Source organism: Micropterus salmoides, unplaced genomic scaffold (assembly GCF_014851395.1).
Source record: "Micropterus salmoides isolate LMB-PRFRI ecotype aquatic unplaced genomic scaffold, ASM1485139v1 Ms_hic_scaffold_20, whole genome shotgun sequence".
NCBI classification, from domain to species: domain Eukaryota; kingdom Metazoa; phylum Chordata; class Actinopteri; order Centrarchiformes; family Centrarchidae; genus Micropterus; species Micropterus salmoides.
The window spans coordinates 17598593-17615988 of record NW_024041151.1 but is presented as its reverse complement, the minus strand read 5'-3'; the positions used below and the strand labels follow the sequence as shown (position 1 = coordinate 17615988).

The following is a 17396-nucleotide window of genomic DNA, read 5'->3' as shown; positions in this document are numbered from 1 at the left end:
AAGTCAACAAACAAGGTTTGTGTAAACACATTTTATTGGTGTCAGTATTTTTACATATCGCCCATCTTAAAGTGCTACAGTAGAATTCCAGTGTTCACTGTAGGTTGACATTATGGCACATAAATGAAACTTGACACGTCGTCAGAACACAAACAGAACAATCTTACACAATATAAATACATATAAATCTATATGCGATGGAGCTCTAGGAAATGATTTACTTTGTTAAAACATAAAATCATGATCTGTTGAGGTTAATTGCGCTGGATTAATTTAATTCAGTATAAATACCATATATTAGTTGTCACTGTGCTGTAGTGGAGGTCCAGTCACATAAGAAGTGTCATCAATTACTGCCCAAGAAGGGACGTGCAACAATGTGTCATAAAAGCTACAAGTCAAGTCATACAAGTGCTCACAGCAGGAGATGGTTTGTACTTTCACAGACATTCGTTCGCAAGGAACAATATAAAGACAATTTGCATTTTATTTCATATTGCACAGTGTTTTACTGGTTTTAAGTCTTATAAATAACCATCTGTCATTTTATAAGTGCTCTGAAAAACAAAACACACATCCCTTTACATGATGGCTGACTATGCCTACAATCACCACAAGTGAAAAACTGGCCGTCTGTTATGTGTACATCCAACGTTAAATGTAACATGACTGGTATTAGTGTTAGATACTGGCCTTTAGCAAGTGTTATCGGAAGCCTATTTTCCCCACCTGTGTTCGCAAATCAAACATGATCCTCATTTTCATGCATAATCTAAAACCCTGATGTGAAAATCAACTTCCGAGTTTTCATGGGATTTGGGACAACATAACAGAAACAGGTTTGCGTTGGATCTAGTCAGTAATAAGGAGAATCTATGCTGTGATTATAATGATTATATATATATATATATATATATATATATATATCTCAAATGCCATACTTGCATGTTGTGTGGGACAGCAATGAGCAGTTTAAACCTTGTGATAGGCTCATTCTGCTGCTATGCCTTCACACACATCTCAGCTTTTATTTTACATGGGAAAAGCTTTAGAGGGAGGAGGAGAGCCAAGCTGGTACTAAGATAACACACTTGAATCTATGACCCAAACTGTTGATGGTTGAGCTGCATTGTGGGTAATGTAGGCGAAAAGAAAGAAAGTGTGGAATAAAAAAAGACAATATCTCTGATTCTGCTGCACTGATTTTGATCCTTTTAATACTATTGTGATTCTGACAATGCCATAGGAGTGTAATGCTATCAAGAAGTCTTTCCTCATTCACAGGTTGTGCCACATATTTCTGTCAGTCCTGGCTACATTTCAAATTGGCTTTGTGCCCAAAACCACACACTTATCACCTGACCAAACCGAGCTGCTTCAAGCAGCCCCACAGAGCTCACAAGCACCACTGTAAACACGACAGTACTCCTTCACAAGCGCCTGATGCTCAAAAAAAAACAAAAAGGAGGTCCACATCACTGCCACAACCTACTTACAAAGCTCAAATAATTTCCACCCTAACATGTGGCACGTATCTGTCAACTCCACCAGAATGCAGCCTCGAAATTGTTCCACGCTGTCCCACACTGCTCTCCCTCAGGTGGCTCAATTTGGCAGCTCAGAACAAATTCAAAAACCACAGTCTGGTGCTACAAAGGCACCTCCCTGTTTGCAGGCCACGATCCAGCTCCCCATGCCAGCCCTGTGCTTTGCCCTTACAGGCCTACTCTGTGTCTGGCAGACTAACCTTCAGTCCAGCAGATATCAACATTTCTTTTCTGGTTCCCCAGAGTTGGAGAGCCATTCACAAACTTCTGGTATTTACTAACTAAAAACTCTCTCTCTCCAAAAAAGCACTTAAGGTCTCCCATACTTTGATTTGCCTCTTATTTTTATGTCCACTTGATCCACAAACTTTCTTAAGAAAGGAGGAAAATATAAGTTAATTACTAATGATGCTCTATCATTTCTGCAAATAATCTTTACTTAATTATTTGGATTGTAAAGCCTCAACACATCTACGTTAACTTGCCAAACTGTTTCACATGTAGTTACATTTTATAGCTGACTGACGTTTAATTAAACTACTTTCTTAGGATTTAAATCCATTGAAATATGGGTCAATATTGTTCATGTTCTATCTGATGGCAATGGTGAAGTTACTGGGCGTAAGGTCAATGGATGATTACATTTTAAATCTAGTGCCAGTGAGTTATTGCGAGATAAGGCATCCCTTTGTTTTGTTTTTTAAATATATGGATTTTTGTTTTATGCTTTGGAAAATTTAAGTGAGGCTAAGTCTATCTTAACATGTTATGTCCTTCCTGATGCACACCTAAAATGGTGTGAAAATATGGAGCACGTTTGTAGTGCCGTGCCCTCAGATTCGGCTCTGCAGCTCTACCTTGGTTGAAGATCTGGGTAGAAAACTCCATGTATCACACCTTCTATCACAACATTTGAAAATGTATCTGAAAGTGAAGAAGGAAAGAAAGTTTTTTTTGACTTAGAAGACATTAAAGTAGGTAATGTAGTTTATAGTTAATTTACCATAATTAATCTTTTCAACTATGCTGCTATTAGAATGTTGATGATGAAAGTACCGAACAAATATTCTGATATTATGCTTAAGTAACCTCAACTCACCATGTGCAGAAGGCAGCAGGTAGGGGTCTCTCAGAAACAGCAAGACTGGTTGATGTGAAAGTTTACTGAGAAGAGTCCAAAAAGGAGAAGTCAGAAGGTTGTGGGCGGCTACATGCTGCATATAAATTAACAGGATAAAGAACGTAGGCGGTGTCACTGACATTGTGTGTGAGGTTCAAGTACAGAGCAAATAGTGACTCAAGTTCTGACTGGTTCAAAATGGTGCAAAACAAAACGTCTGACCTACCATTTCATCCAATAGTTCACTGAAACATTTAACAAAACGACTCACCTTGATTCCTCTGATTCTGTATCAAACGACCTTAGAGAGGAAAAATAAAAGTTAAGCCACATAGCCTTCCAGTAGTCTGGGAACAAACTCTCCCACAAACAAAATATTATTTTTATATATTTATTATTTCATTTAAAAAAGCTGCAGTTTCAACTCACCCACAGCTTTCTGTTTTTGGCACTGAAGGAAAGTGGCGGATGTTCAGGAAATCCAGGAATATCTTTGGAAGAACCCCATTTTCCATAATTATAGTCTGACAAAACAAAAGCAAATTGCAATGTGCACATGAAACAGCAGTACACAACTCAAGTGGCCTGCATGACCTTTCTTTGTGTGTTTACTTTGAGAAAGACAAAATTTGTATTTGGTAAAAGCAGAAAGGCTCAGTTTATGATACTGACTTCATAGACATAATGTTCTGGTTCTTGATTTTAAGCAAACAGTCCCAGCAAGTAGAATGAAGGTGTTGGAGTACCTGCAGGTAGAGTTCCAGCCCATGTCGCCTCTGCTCCAGGACTTTGGGAACCCAGTTTCTAACATGTTTCGAAGGGATCTCAGGTGGCTTTATGCTCTTCTTTAGCTATAAGGATTTAAAAGGATCATTAAAAACATACAGTACATGGTAGATCAGGAAAGAGGAAAAACAAGAGTTTGCATCCTATTGTAGTGTGTTTTTTGCTAAATAGCTACAGCCAATATCATTGGCTTTGTCATTATTTTGGCTGGTTACTTAGGTCACTAACTAAAGTATCAAACAAATTAAAATGTTGACCTGATCTCACTACAAAATATTGTGCCAACCCACTGAGTAGATGGTGTGATATTTCACAGTATAAGTAAAAACTTACTGACTAATGAAAAGGACAGGAAAAGGAACTCATCTGTAAAGCTACAACCTCAAACAAACTAGTATGGTGAACGTGGTTAACCACCATGGAAAACATTCATTATTTATTTGCTGTGATTTCCTGAGCATGCCTACAGTGCACACCTCTTTTTGCACTAGTAGATGGGTAGACAATGTTGTGTTTTTAATGTTCCCATTTCTTGTATGTATTTTTATGTTCTGTGAAGCACACTTCCATCCTTTTGTATGGTATGTGCAACATAGGGTTTTACAAAAGTCAAATCAATTTTACTTTTATTACCCAGTTAATTGTTTAGTCTCTAAACTCGCAAACGTTAAAGACCGCAGCCCATAGAACCCAATTGCCTTATTTGATAAATTACTTAAAATGATAACTGAATATTAAAATGCCTCTCAATTAATTTTCAGTGGTTTTACCAATTAATTAACTGACTAAATAACCATTTTCAGAACTTAGGGAAATCCAGACATTAAAATGCTCAAACATGGTGGTTAATATGTAAAAAACAAGATTTTCACTTTCACTTGAACACTAAATGTTAACTCATGAGAATGGAGGTGTTTGTTGATACTCAACAGCAATAAATGACTATAAACTTTAGGGATACACTAAATCTCACCATTTTATGCAAAGTATGGAATTCACTGTAGCGTTTCTCAACAGAATGTTGTCTGCCATTCATCAGCACGTCAATTTTAAAGACCTGAAAGAAAGGAAATAGTTAATACTACTGAATTCTGTTGTTGAGAGTCAGTTGAGGGAATCATGATTTATCACCAGAGCCCATCAGCCACTAACATCCCCACCCAGTGCAACCAGTCAGTGCGTGACTGACTGACCAGCTGACTGCGGAGCTGTCAGTTACAGTCTATGTCAGCTAGTTACCAAGAGGAAACATCTGACAGCTGCAGTAGAAGAACAATTTGACCTGTCAGAGTTACTGTTAACATCCCTAAACGGACTTCCTTCACTCAGCTGGATTCTTCCGTAAAAGGCAGATACTGCATACACGCTGCTGTTCATGCCAGCATTATGTAAAAAAAGGAAGTCAACTCTTAAATGACGGCAGTGTTGTTAATGCAATTCTGGACTCACATAAACACATACTGGATCTCCCAAAGACAGAGATCTGACAAGTAACAATTACAACCCTCAGTTTGTCACAAGATGATTAAAGGGAAGTAGAAGAACAAATTATATTTATTTTTCTGACTTTTGTTTTATCAGTTACTTTCCTCTTACGAAATACTAGATACTGGTTTCACCTCTAAGGGAGGCTTAAAATTAGGCATGGACCAATCCAGTACAATGGTTTGGTATCAGCGCCGTGGATCAGGTATTGGCCATGACATGATCAGTGTATAATTTCTTTGTCAATGTCATTAGAAAAGGTTTTTCCACTATCACATTCACTTGGTCCTGGCAAGCTTCCCACTCACTTTATATAGTGTTTGAGGAATACAAAATTTAAAGTAACATTTTGGGAAATAAAGTTATTGGCGGGAGGATTAATATGACTTTACTTTAGCTTAGCATAAAGAATGAGAAAAGGGGGAAACTGTTAGCCTGACTCCAAGAAAGCAAATAAGTATATTTCCCAAAAGGGCAAACTATTTTTTTAAATTTGGAAAAAAACAGGCATGGAGGCACAGCCATGGAGTTTGAAAGAAATGAAAGATTAGGGTCTAATCAAAAGGTTATTGAATGCATTATGGGAAATGTAGGATCCAACGTTTTCAGAGGTTGACCTATTCTAAGGACTAGTAAAAGTCAGTATATCTCAACCCATGCTTCTTTGATTTTGACAATTTAAAAAATATATGTCTCTCACAAGTCTCACAACCATCTGGAACTGCAACACTAAATTTCTAATGTACCTTTAAAGTGAAATGTATCATAGACACTTGACACAAGGTACAATGAATTTATGTAAGAAAGCTTTATTAAAACCAGTGACTGGACGTTTTGGTTTACATGCCCAGTGGCTCTATCTAGACACAAATTCAGAAGTCTCTGAGTTGGAGTTTTCTCTGTATTATCTAGTAACGTTATAGTTGCTCCTTTAGATTATTTGATTGATTTACAATGAAGTGCGTACAATGTATAAACACAGAAGCGGCTTAAGGGCTGATGTGCGGCTTCGGCTGTTAACCGAACAAGTGACATTTACGCTGCTTGATCCGCGATGTTAAACAGGTTTTTATTTCAAGGGTACAGAATAATATCCGAGTTAAAATGAAAAACTGATGACAGCAGCAAAGCAGACGACAGAGACACAGCTTGTTTTAGAGCAGCTTACCGTGTATCCTTTCTCGATCGAGTTGTTTTCTGAACGAAACGACGGGATCGACACTCTAACTGGATGCATTTTGATTTTATGAAACGAACGGATTTGTAGGTAATAATCGACCCACTGGGGCGCTCACACACACACATACACACACTCACACTGCTGGTGGTGAAGGTTTACTCCAGTTTCTCTGGCAGCCTGATAAAAATCACTGAATTCCAACAACATGCGCAAAGTGTCAGTGGCGCCGCCTGCTGGGGCGGAGGATACTGCAGATGACCAGGTTGTGATTTTATGGTTCATTTTAATATTGTGCAACAATAACGTTGAAGTTCTCCAAATTATGGAGCCCCCGCAGTGTTAAATATTAAATAACCAAAGAAATCCAAAAATGTATACATTGTGCAGAATATATACATGACCGAATACTTAAAAAAATAATAGTATGTTAAAAGGTTGCTTCATCATTCTTATTTTCATAATAAATTTTTTTTTGTTGGAGCCAATTATAATTTTTTATTTATAACATTTCCTTTTATAAAAGCATGTTTTTATTTCATAGTTCATTCCTCTATTTCATAATGTCACATTTCGTGAGACATTGGTGTCACCAGTTACGGCCCCCTCATCTTTCAGCCAATCACATGCCCTCTGCCTCCCTTAAACCAACTACTATCAATATTTTATATTAAAAATTGGTTCACATGATTTCTTTTTTAAGAGGACAGACACAGTTAGCTAGCAGCACGTGAACAGAGGGGAGCATTCAGTAGCTAATAAGCCAGATGTTTTCCTCAGGAGCTGGTGGAGACCAAAAAGAGAGCTAGAAGGAGTGAGTAAGTCATAGTGCTCAGTATGTAGCATGAGCAGCTTTGTCAAAAGCTAAATCATTTAAACTTTTTTTGATTATTCGGGGATCCGTGTTGATCTTTATTATTTAATTATCAATGGTTAACTTATTAGCCTGATGGTTTAATAATTAGTTTGAACTAAAATGGCATTATGTAGCTCAGACTGGAAAGTTATCAGCTACAATTCTGATTATCTATTGATAGTTAAAAGTTAAATAAATTAATCAAAAAAATTATCATAATCTGTAAAGAAAATAATCCGACCTACTTCAAAGCTTCTATATTTTATGTTCTTTTTAACGTGTGTGTGTGTCTGTGTTTTTCAGTCAGTGTGTGTGTGTGTAGAAAAGGCATTCCACTGAGGATGGATGCTAGATAACAAAAATATCAGTCAAATAGTAAAAAAATACATTTCATATTAAACATATACACAGATTTATATAGGCTATATATATATATATATACATATATATGCTACATATAGTCAAAAGGTACATAGATAAAATCACAGTATATGCAGAGAAAAATACATGTATCCCCAATCAATAGTTTGTACATAAAGGACTCAGCCACAGGACCTGTACACTTTTCCAAGGTGAAACACAACACTTCCACTCTCAGATGTATGGGAATTGAGGTAGTATATATGATGACTATTTAGCCTGAGTCCTTTATGGAGTATAAACTATTTGGAGTACATGTATTTTTCTTTGTATTTACTGTGATTTTCTTTAGAAGAAGCAAAAGCAAGACACATTGGTAATCACTTCAAACTGGTGATAAAGTGATAAAATTTCGCAACATTTTATTCAACTAAGTTTCACCAAAAGCTCTGGAGTAAAGAGAGTTTCTTACGTTGCTTATAAATATAAAAAATACCTTTTCCAACTGGTTAAAACTGTAATATAATTGATATTTACTTAACAATGAGGGAAAACTGGTTTATGTTTGTACTTTGCTATGTTAAACTTCTAAATTCTAAACTTTTAAACTTTTAAACTTCTAAACTTCTACACTTCTAAACTTCTGAACTTCTAAATAAAGAATAAAATCTTCATGGATCTTATTCTTTAAGTACCTTACAAGTGTTATGAAAAGCAAGCAGTACAATGCAATAGAGTAAGAAATAAGAATATACCAATGGGTAAAAAGCAAAAATTATACTTAAGATTATACTTCCCCCCTAAATTAGGAGTATTTTAAATTATAAAATGTATGCTTAACAATTAATTTCATGATGTTTTATAAGTTTTCATATGCAGTCCTCTTCATTTACAGAACATCTTTGCTGCTGAGTTGCTGTGAATGACTATCATTTCTTAATACCTAAAAACAAAAGAAAAAGAAAAGAATAAAAACAGCATTAATGGAGCACATGAGAAATATCAGAGAAATATTTGTTACTTGAGACATGATACTTACGTTGACATGTGACAACCTGACAGGGAGGCGTAGTTGCCAGTGTAGTGAACGTCACAGCGCACAATGTTGTTGCTGTAGTCTGATTCTGGGACCTGATAATACGGATTTACACTGATCTGTGGAGAACGAAAGAATATAGATATACAAAAATATAAGAATCAATAACACAGCAACAAAGATAAATAAACAGCATAAACTCAAATCAAATATTCATAAATGTATTGTGTTTCCACACAAGTGTAACTCTTTTAAAAGGGTTCAGTGTCTCCAGAGGAAGCCAAACGTCATCTGGTATTTCTAACAAACCTTGAGGATATAGTTTCCAGGTTTCACATCTGTGATGTCAATCCACTGGCAGTCGATGTCTGCGTTGTAGGTATCATAACATCCTGGGCTCAGGCCCTGCACATTGGACAGCATCCACATAAAACATTTTATAAACAAACAAACAAACCTATTATTATAATATCAGATTGTTATCATCTCTAATGGTAATAATAATAATAATAATAATAATAATAATAATAATAATAGTAAAAACTGAATTTGTTGTTCGATCTTAGTGTTGTTTTTGGATTCAAAGTCAACAAAAAGAGATTGAGAAAAAATAAACAAGAAAATACAGAATGGAAAAAGAAATAATACACTGAACAACTGATCACAGACGTTCAGGCAGGTGGGATCATCTCGCAGGAGAAACAGGAAATCATTAAATCACCATCACTACTGGCTCATGCAAAAAGGAAATACTAAAGTTGTTCTCTAAGGGACGGCTGCCTCAGTAAAAGAGCACTTGTTTTTCTTAGCTTCACTCTCCTTTTTAGAGACAATTTTAAACCAAGATCCTACAACTAGGTCTTTGTGAAAAGCAAGACATTAACTTCTATTTTAACACTTTTGCACATGAAACTAAATCATTATAGTGTGAATGTGCAACAACGTGTCATCGCAGTTTGTAGTTCTTTATAGTTGTTTATTTCTTGTGAACTGGCTTTTATTAACAGTTTCAATTCAAACAGACCTTTTTCACGGAAGACATTTACACGGCGCGGGTGTAAATAATACAATTAATTAGACCTTCAGGTTTAGGGTCCTGGTATTGTGCATGCTGGCTCACTGTCACATTTTCATGGCTTACTGGAACACTTGAATAGATCTGAGCCGTCTTTAATGTTATAAGTAAAACCAGTGATTTTCCTGCTATTACAAGTCAAAAAGTCTGCTGTGAAAAAGGCATACTATTTTCCACCAACAGGATGCTAGTACTATGTACAAATGTCATGGACAATTTGTACAATGAAAAGTGACATGAATGTGACCATGTAACATGATTAGCATATTGTCCTTTTGGTCATTGTGGTCATTTACAAAAAATATTCTGTTGTAAAATAATCCAAGTACAAAGCAGGGCAGAGTATTCATCTCTGCTGGTGTGTATTTTAAAGGATTAAGGCTTAACACCTGCAATAACTATTTCCTGGCTGGTTACATATAACGGTCTCTGTGTACCTGTGTTTATTTACGGCTCAGCTACTTGGTAGTACTTGATTCAAAATTACATTGTTGCTTAGGAGCTGGCTAAATTTGGTAGCAGCTGAGCTCACTTACTTCAACCTACATTAACTATTTTTTGGCTACTTGGGGGCAGCAGAAACAGACTGTAATCAGAAGACAGACATATTATAACCTTATAAAGCTGACGTGGTAAACAAAACAAAACAAAAAGTTGCTTATTTTGACATCCAGCAGACCCTAAGCAACATTAGCTGACCGCCTGGTAAATGTAAGTCACTCTCCTTTTAGTTCTGTTTTTGTCTATTTAGCTGCTGAATGCTTGACTATTATGATGCATTTGTTGCTGCTTGTGACGTCACTAGAAAGCGGAAGAAAAGCAGTTCAGAGCAGTGTTTTCTGTGGTAGATGGGAACTCCCTTTGGGGTGGACTTTGGGCTTTTTCACTTTGCAAACCTGTTACATGCACAAAAAAAGATATATAACTTAATAAAGGAGAGGGAAAAAGCCAAAAAGATGTTAAGATGAAAATATTGGTAAGAGCAGCTTTAAAGTCAGTAATAACAGGGGTGTTTGAGACCTGGGTATGTGTAGTGCAGGCATATCGCCTGTAGTAGCCATAGTCACAGGAAGTGTCCTCCAGGCAGAAGCTGGCCTTGTGGCCCTCAGCCACCGAATGCTGAGTGGTGGCATCCAGCAGGTCATAATGGCTGAACTCATCCATGCTGTGGTAGTGTCTGTGCATCAGCAGAAATAGTGTTCAACAACATCTTTAATCTAAACTTTTTTAAACAACCAAGCACTGTTTGTCATGTTGAGACCCACCAGAACAACCTAACCAAAACACTGACTAAAGTCTTTACAGTCTACATCAACAGTTTGTTGGATCTCTGCCAAATGTGCTCCATTTTGGGGATTAGCACAGTGGACTGGTTGTTTCACAACATAACTATGGACAGAGGTAATTTCTGTGGAATCAAGGAAGACTAAGCACATTTCCTTAAGTTCAATAAAGGGACAAAAATACCAGCTGTTTTCCTTTTCGGCTCATTATCCTCATCCCACAACTTGACTTTGCAGTTGTGAATAAACTGAATTCTAAGGACATATGAAGTTCATTCACATAATCCCAAGTGGTTTTTACTGTTTTTACTGAGATTATAAAAATAGAAAATGACATCTTTAAAAGTCTATAGATATACATACAACTCATGTTAAGATGTCAGTCCTGATATCAACATTTCTGCAAAGCAATAAAACTGCCAACAAAAACTATATAACAGCCAAAAGTAGCACAACTGTGGTTCAACAGGGGGTGCCATACCACAACTACAGACTAGAAAAGACAAATAGTGTAGTGACAAACAGTGTTTCTTGGAAACAATTGGTTGCTTACATTTTTTAACTGAGGAACAAAACAACCACATAGAGTTACAATGTGTGAAGTGTGATAAAACATGTGAATAATGCAGTATTTAAATGTTTCTTAGATGTGTCTCTCCAAAACGTCTCACTTTGCATTCAAGGCAGAACAGTCCAGATCTGGTTTATTTATGCATAAAACCTTCATGCAAATGACTCCAATTGATGCCAGCCTGTTGGGCAGTGCGAACAAATGATGCAAGAGAACAGCCACAAGTCACTGAGACTCTTTCTCTGTGTGATGGTGAGGTGATTCAGTGCTAACATGACATTATACTCACTGGTGACAGCTGTGCCACTCCCAGGAGTAACGTGGCCTGTTGGGGAGGAAGTCTGCTGTCCCCTGGTTCTTGACTCTCTGAGGAAACCTCAAGAGCATACGGGTGTCATAATCTCTGGCTCTATAGGCTGTGCTGCAGACAAAAACCAAAGCAAGAGAATTAGTTTGCAGAAGAAAAAAAACACAAATGTCCTATATGGACATGATTACATCACTAAGATTGTTTTTCCTGCTACATCCCCTTCTATGAGTGGAGCAGATTTTCAGTGTCTGAGTGAAGGCTGCCTAAATGGTGGGTGGAAAAATAATTTGGAGGCTCGGGGTTGTTTGGGTTAGTTTTCGATAATGTGTTTACCATTCGTGCTTTCTCTCCTCGGGCAAACTATGATTAAACTTTACAGAAATCCACCACTCCACCCCTCTCCACCATCAGTGGCAGGATTCGGTTAAATTTACCTCATGGTTCCACTGGGCAGCCCTAACCCACAAACACTTAAGGTGGTTGTTATGGCTCAAAGCTCCCTGAATCACACTCAGACTTGGCTGCAAACCCTGTTTTTTCTTCTTTCTCCATGTGGATAAGTCCTGACAGCAGTCTACCTTGACAAACAGTTTTCCTCAGCTGCACATCTCAGGTTGTACATTGGGACTCTCTGGGCATAAGCAGACGATTGAATGTAGTATGCGTCAGGTACGAGATCAGGCAGACCTAAAACATCAAAACAACATTATAATAGTGATAACAGCTGAAAACGAGTGTCCATAAAAGTGGTGCATAAAACATAAACTGTAAAACAATAACAAACAACAATAATAAACTGACATAATTCACTAACTGGATATCCCTCCCCCCCCCCATAGATCTTATATGATAGATGCTTGATAGATCTGAAGTGTTTAAGCATCATAAACACAGCTTCCTTTCTATCTTAATGACTTGCGTGTTTGAGAACACTTTCCCCATTCTTACCGTACTGATGATAACGTGTGCCATATCCGGGTCTGGATCCTTGCCTCGGTCTCTCGTAAACGTCATAATGATTGTAATATGGATTATCACTATCAATGGATTTGTAGGGGTCGTAGGGATCATCGCCCACCATCATATCTTCTCTCCTGGGCAGAGGCGGACTGACATTGACCTTTTCCTGGGTCTCATTGGTGCTCCTCTGCGTCCCGGTGCGCTCACCGCGGCGGTCTTGGAGATGCTGGCGGTGCTCCTGCCCTCTCACGAGCCTTTGGAGCGGAGGCGGGAGACCACCGGGGCCGGGCGGGCTGGACCCCGGGCTGGGAGGCTGCTGTTGCTGTTGTTGCTGGGCCACCGGCTGGCTGGAGGTGTCCGGATGTCTCACGTCCGCATCTCGAATGATGGTGACAGGTCGCGCTTGCACTTGCTTATGAGGCGCGCCCCTCCGCCTCGGTGGCTGATACTCCGAGCCCTGGCTTAAAATGCTAAAAACCTTGCCGTTGTGTGACCACTGTAGCGTCTGTCGGAGAGCCGCTCTTTGGTTATCTCCTTGTTGTGTCCCCGGGTTTCTCTGAGACTGGGCCTCTTGCAGGATGAAAACAAAAAAACAGACGCACGCATATGCGCAAAGCGGCGTGCCAAATATGCGTAATCCCATTATGAACTAAATTAAAGGAGATTTAATGGGACAAAACGAAAACTTCAAATGAGCCGAGGGTGCTACTTGTCTTTAACTTAAATATCCGTCATGTCTATTTGAAGGATATTCAGTGAGTAGAGAAGAAACGCAAACGAAAGTTAAAATGTATCTGTGTGAACTCATATCTCTGCTCCTGCAGTCTGCAGATGCGTCCAGTGAGATGATGGTGAGGAGGAGGAGTTCGGCACATTTCTGAATCTGTTACACAAGTTTGGTGCTGCTGCTCATATAACCACTGGATAGATGGGCCTACGTGATGTCTGATCGTGCCCAGTCAAGTGCGTTTGATTACTGCTCAGTCTGGCCCTTAGAAAGCTAATGTTAGTGACAAGCAATGACCCTTATCTTCTTCATCACAAAGAACAGATGCACATTTGGAATCGTAATAGTTATATAAAAACACAAAAACAGATGTAAACTTTCTTGTGAAATCCGTAGTTGAGATAGCTCGTGAATAACGCGACCCATTTTCTAGAAACTATTGTAGGCCATATTGTCATCATGTTTTCTTTCTCTGCCGAATCAACAAAATGTCATGATAAATAGCCTTTTCCCTGACTGTTGGATGAACTCCCAACCAAATTGCAACACACTCTGCCAGAAATCTCTACACTCAACTTTCTCATAAGAACATCTGAGAAACCTAAACATGACTCTTTGACGGCCATGCAACATATTCAGTTTTTTTCTGGGAAACCATCTGCCACAAACCTCCCTTCACCCCAACCGCACCTCAGTCATGTCTGTGCTGCAGCTCCGCTGACAACGTGAACGCCTCACAAACGTGCATCTCACAGTAATCTTCTATAAGGTCATAATTAGTCTATTTTGAGCAATAAACAAGAGGAGGCTGCGGTGATACTTGATATCTGGATTTCTGCGTCTGATGGCAGACTGGTGACCCCTACGCTCCTCTCCTGATAAGCCATTTGCTGCAGCCCAGTCAAATCACCGCCCTGATGTTAACACCAGAGGTATAATGCATAGCTTGGGAAATGTAATCCAAGGTTTTCATTTTCCTCTCAACCAAACCATTCTTTTAAGCATCTAGACAATTGACTGTAGCATGGCTGCTGCTAAACCGCAGCTAATGACCAACAGGGTTCAGTTCTCAAATCAAAAAGTTTTATGACTTTATGGATTTTTTCCAACATCTACAACCAGAGATGAATTATGAGCTGTTTTGTATCTTTAAAAACTACTAGCACGAGATGTCCCCAAGCAACAAGTAATAGACTATGCTTCACTAAGTCTAGGTTCAAAATGGAGCTAAAACGAAATGGAAAATAAAAGGAAACAGACATGAAAAGACCCCAAAATGATCAAAATAATCAATTACAGTGTCCCACATCCTGACACTAGGGGGCAGATGACTGCAATTAACATTGGAGTTGCATGTCATTTTGTTTTCAGTGGGGGAGGGATTTTTTTATTTATTTTCCAAGAGTTAAGAGCAATGCTTTGTTTTCAGAATGTCCTTTTCACTCTCACATAGTTCGCTGCATTTACACCTGGAAACTACCCAGTACTGTGACAGTCTTACCTCTTGGTCTCAGGAGTAGTATGTAGCTGCAGTACCAGAGGCTGCAGTTTCAGGACCGCAGTCCTACCGGAACTGCATTTCTAGGACCCTTGTTTACTTTGATACTGCCAACTGGCTGGCTAGCTAGCTGGACAATGGCTGGTGTACCGACGTGACAGTGATTCAGCAGCACAGTTCTCCTAATCTGGAATTTTTTATCATTAACTGTAAACCGTTTTACTCCCCCCGTGAGTTTACTTCATTAGCTGTGGTCGGTGTTTACATTCTGCCGCAGGCCAACGTGCAGTACGCACAGCACATACTGGCTGACCGGATACTGTGTGTGGAGCAGACAAACCTGGAGTCCCTTGTTATTGTTCTCGATGACTATAACAAAGGAAACCTCAGCCAAGAACTCCCCAAATACAGACAGTTTATAAAGTGTCCAACCAGAGAGGGGAACACTTTGGATCACTGCTACACCACAGTTAGAAGTGCCTATCACGCCGTCACACGTGCTCCACTGGGACACTCTGATCACGTCATGGTGCACCTGATTCCTGCATACAGGCAAAAATTAAAGCTCTGTAAAACTGTAGTGAGGACATCAAAGAAATGGACCAGTGACGCTGTAGAGGATCTTCAGGCGTGCTGACTTATAACAATGACAAACCCTGGTTTACAGCCAAACTCAGACAGCTAAGGTTGGAAAAGGAGGAGGCATTTAGGAGTGGGCACAGACCTGGGTGCAGGGCGTTAAAGTACATGTTTAGCAAGGAGGTGCGAGAAGCTAAACGACTATACTCAGGCCCCATCCACACTACTGCGTTTTCGAATTAAAACAGAGACCTTTTGCTACATTTGCACGTCCCATCCAAACTACAATGCTGAAAACAAAAATGGAGAAGTTTGGAAATGCTGCCGACCCCATTTTGCGTTTCAAACCTCCGGAGGGCGTTTTAGTGAAGATGGGCCAAAACGGAGGATTTTAGAAACGATGACACAGCCGCTCATGCTCGGCTCTCTGATTGGGTCTTGTAAAGCAGAAACACGATGCTGCTGACCGGGTTTTTGACATCATATTTTTATTAAAATATTATGTACCGTGCAAATAACACTTATTTGCCTACACTTACTGTGCATGTCGCCGTTTACTTTGCAACAACTCAGTTTTCCGCCGCCACACTACCGTGTTACATTCAGTAACAGTCCCAGCTCGTTATTGATGCATGCATGCATGCATGCAAAAAATAAAAGCTGGTCTGATGCTTCGTCTGTATTTATTTATTCTTTCGCCAAATCTTCTGTAACTATGGAATAGACCACTTGCTTCCTGTCTACACTGGCATGTGCATGCCCAGTGTACCTGAACGGGCCCTAGCTGTGCATTTTCAGTCGTTTTAATGTAGACGGAGATCAACCCCAAAATGCAGTTAAAACGCTGGTGTGGACGGAGATCGTAATAGTTTTAGTTTGTAAACTAAAACAGAGTAGTGTGGATGGGGCCTCAATCGGACACCATATCGGATAACCCCCCCCCCGTCCATCTCAAAGAGGGATGTCAACAGACTACTCAGGAGGCAGAAACTGTGCAAAGCAGCTGGGCTGGACTCCACCCTGAAGCACTGTGCTGATCAATGGTCTCTGGTGTTCACATCCCATGTGCCAGTCTGCTTCAAAGCCTCCACCATCATCCCAGTCCCCAAAAAACCAAGGACCACAGGACTAAACAACTTCAAACCCATCGCCCTGACCTCTGTGGTATGAAGTCCTTTGAACGCCTTGTGTTGTCCCACCTTAAATCCATTACAGACCCACTCCTGGACCCCCTGCAGTTCGCCTACAGAGCCAACAGGTCTGTAGATGATGCAGTAAACATGGCCCTTCACTTCATCCTCCAGCACCTGGACTCCCCAGGAACCTACGCCAGGATCCTGTTTGTGGATTTCAGCTCTGCTTTCAACACCATCATCCCGGCCCTGCTGCAGGACAAGCTCTCCCAGGTGAACGTGCCTGACTCCACCTGCAGGTGGATCACTGACTTCCTGATGGACAGGAAGAAGGATGTGAAACTGGGAAAATATGTCTCTGACTCCAGGACCATCAGCACTGGATCCCCTCAAGGCTGCGTTCTTTCCCCTCTGCTCTTCTCCCTGTACACCAACAGCTGCACCTCCAGTCACCAGTCCGTCAAGCTCCTGAAGTTTGTGGACGACACCACCCTCATTGGGCTCATCTCTGGTAAGTCTGCCTACAGGTGGGAGATCGACCATCTGGTGACCTGGTGCAGCCAGAACAGTCTGGAGCTCAATGCTCTGAAGACAGTGGAGATGATCGTGGATTTTAGAAAGAGCCCAGCCCCACCCTCTCCCATCATTCTGAGTGACTCCTCAGTCACCACTGTGGACTCCTTCTGCTTCCTGGGTACCATCATCTCCCAGGACCTCAAGTGGGAGCTGAGCATCACCTCCATCATAAAGAAGGTCCAGCAGATGATATACATCCTGCGGCAGCTGAAGAAGTTCGAGTCCATCCTCAGCTCCTCCGATGGTGATGGAGGAGGGCAGCGTATCATTCGCTCTGCAGAGAAGGTGATTGGCTGCAATATTCCATCACTGAAGGA

General features: G+C 39.9%; 2 protein-coding genes across 2 annotated transcripts; both read right to left on the bottom strand.

Moving 5' to 3' along the window:
* Window positions 1-16: 16 nt before the first annotated feature.
* On the bottom strand, window positions 17-7578 carry snx24 (sorting nexin 24). Its single transcript, XM_038733747.1, has 7 exons — window positions 6107-7578; window positions 4427-4510; window positions 3414-3518; window positions 3097-3191; window positions 2939-2968; window positions 2647-2711; window positions 17-2471 (listed from the first exon to the last, which is right to left on the bottom strand). The coding sequence occupies exons 1-7, from the start codon at window positions 6173-6175 to the stop codon at window positions 2401-2403; spliced, it is 519 nt and encodes a 172-aa protein (XP_038589675.1). The 5' UTR covers window positions 6176-7578; the 3' UTR covers window positions 17-2400.
* Window positions 7579-7736: 158 nt separating this feature from the next.
* loxa (lysyl oxidase a) lies at window positions 7737-13424 on the bottom strand. The gene is made up of 7 exons (XM_038733746.1): window positions 12555-13424; window positions 12185-12293; window positions 11586-11717; window positions 10463-10619; window positions 8677-8772; window positions 8371-8486; window positions 7737-8274 (listed from the first exon to the last, which is right to left on the bottom strand). The coding sequence occupies exons 1-7, from the start codon at window positions 13207-13209 to the stop codon at window positions 8268-8270; spliced, it is 1272 nt and encodes a 423-aa protein (XP_038589674.1). The 5' UTR covers window positions 13210-13424; the 3' UTR covers window positions 7737-8267.
* Window positions 13425-17396: the final 3972 nt, after the last annotated feature.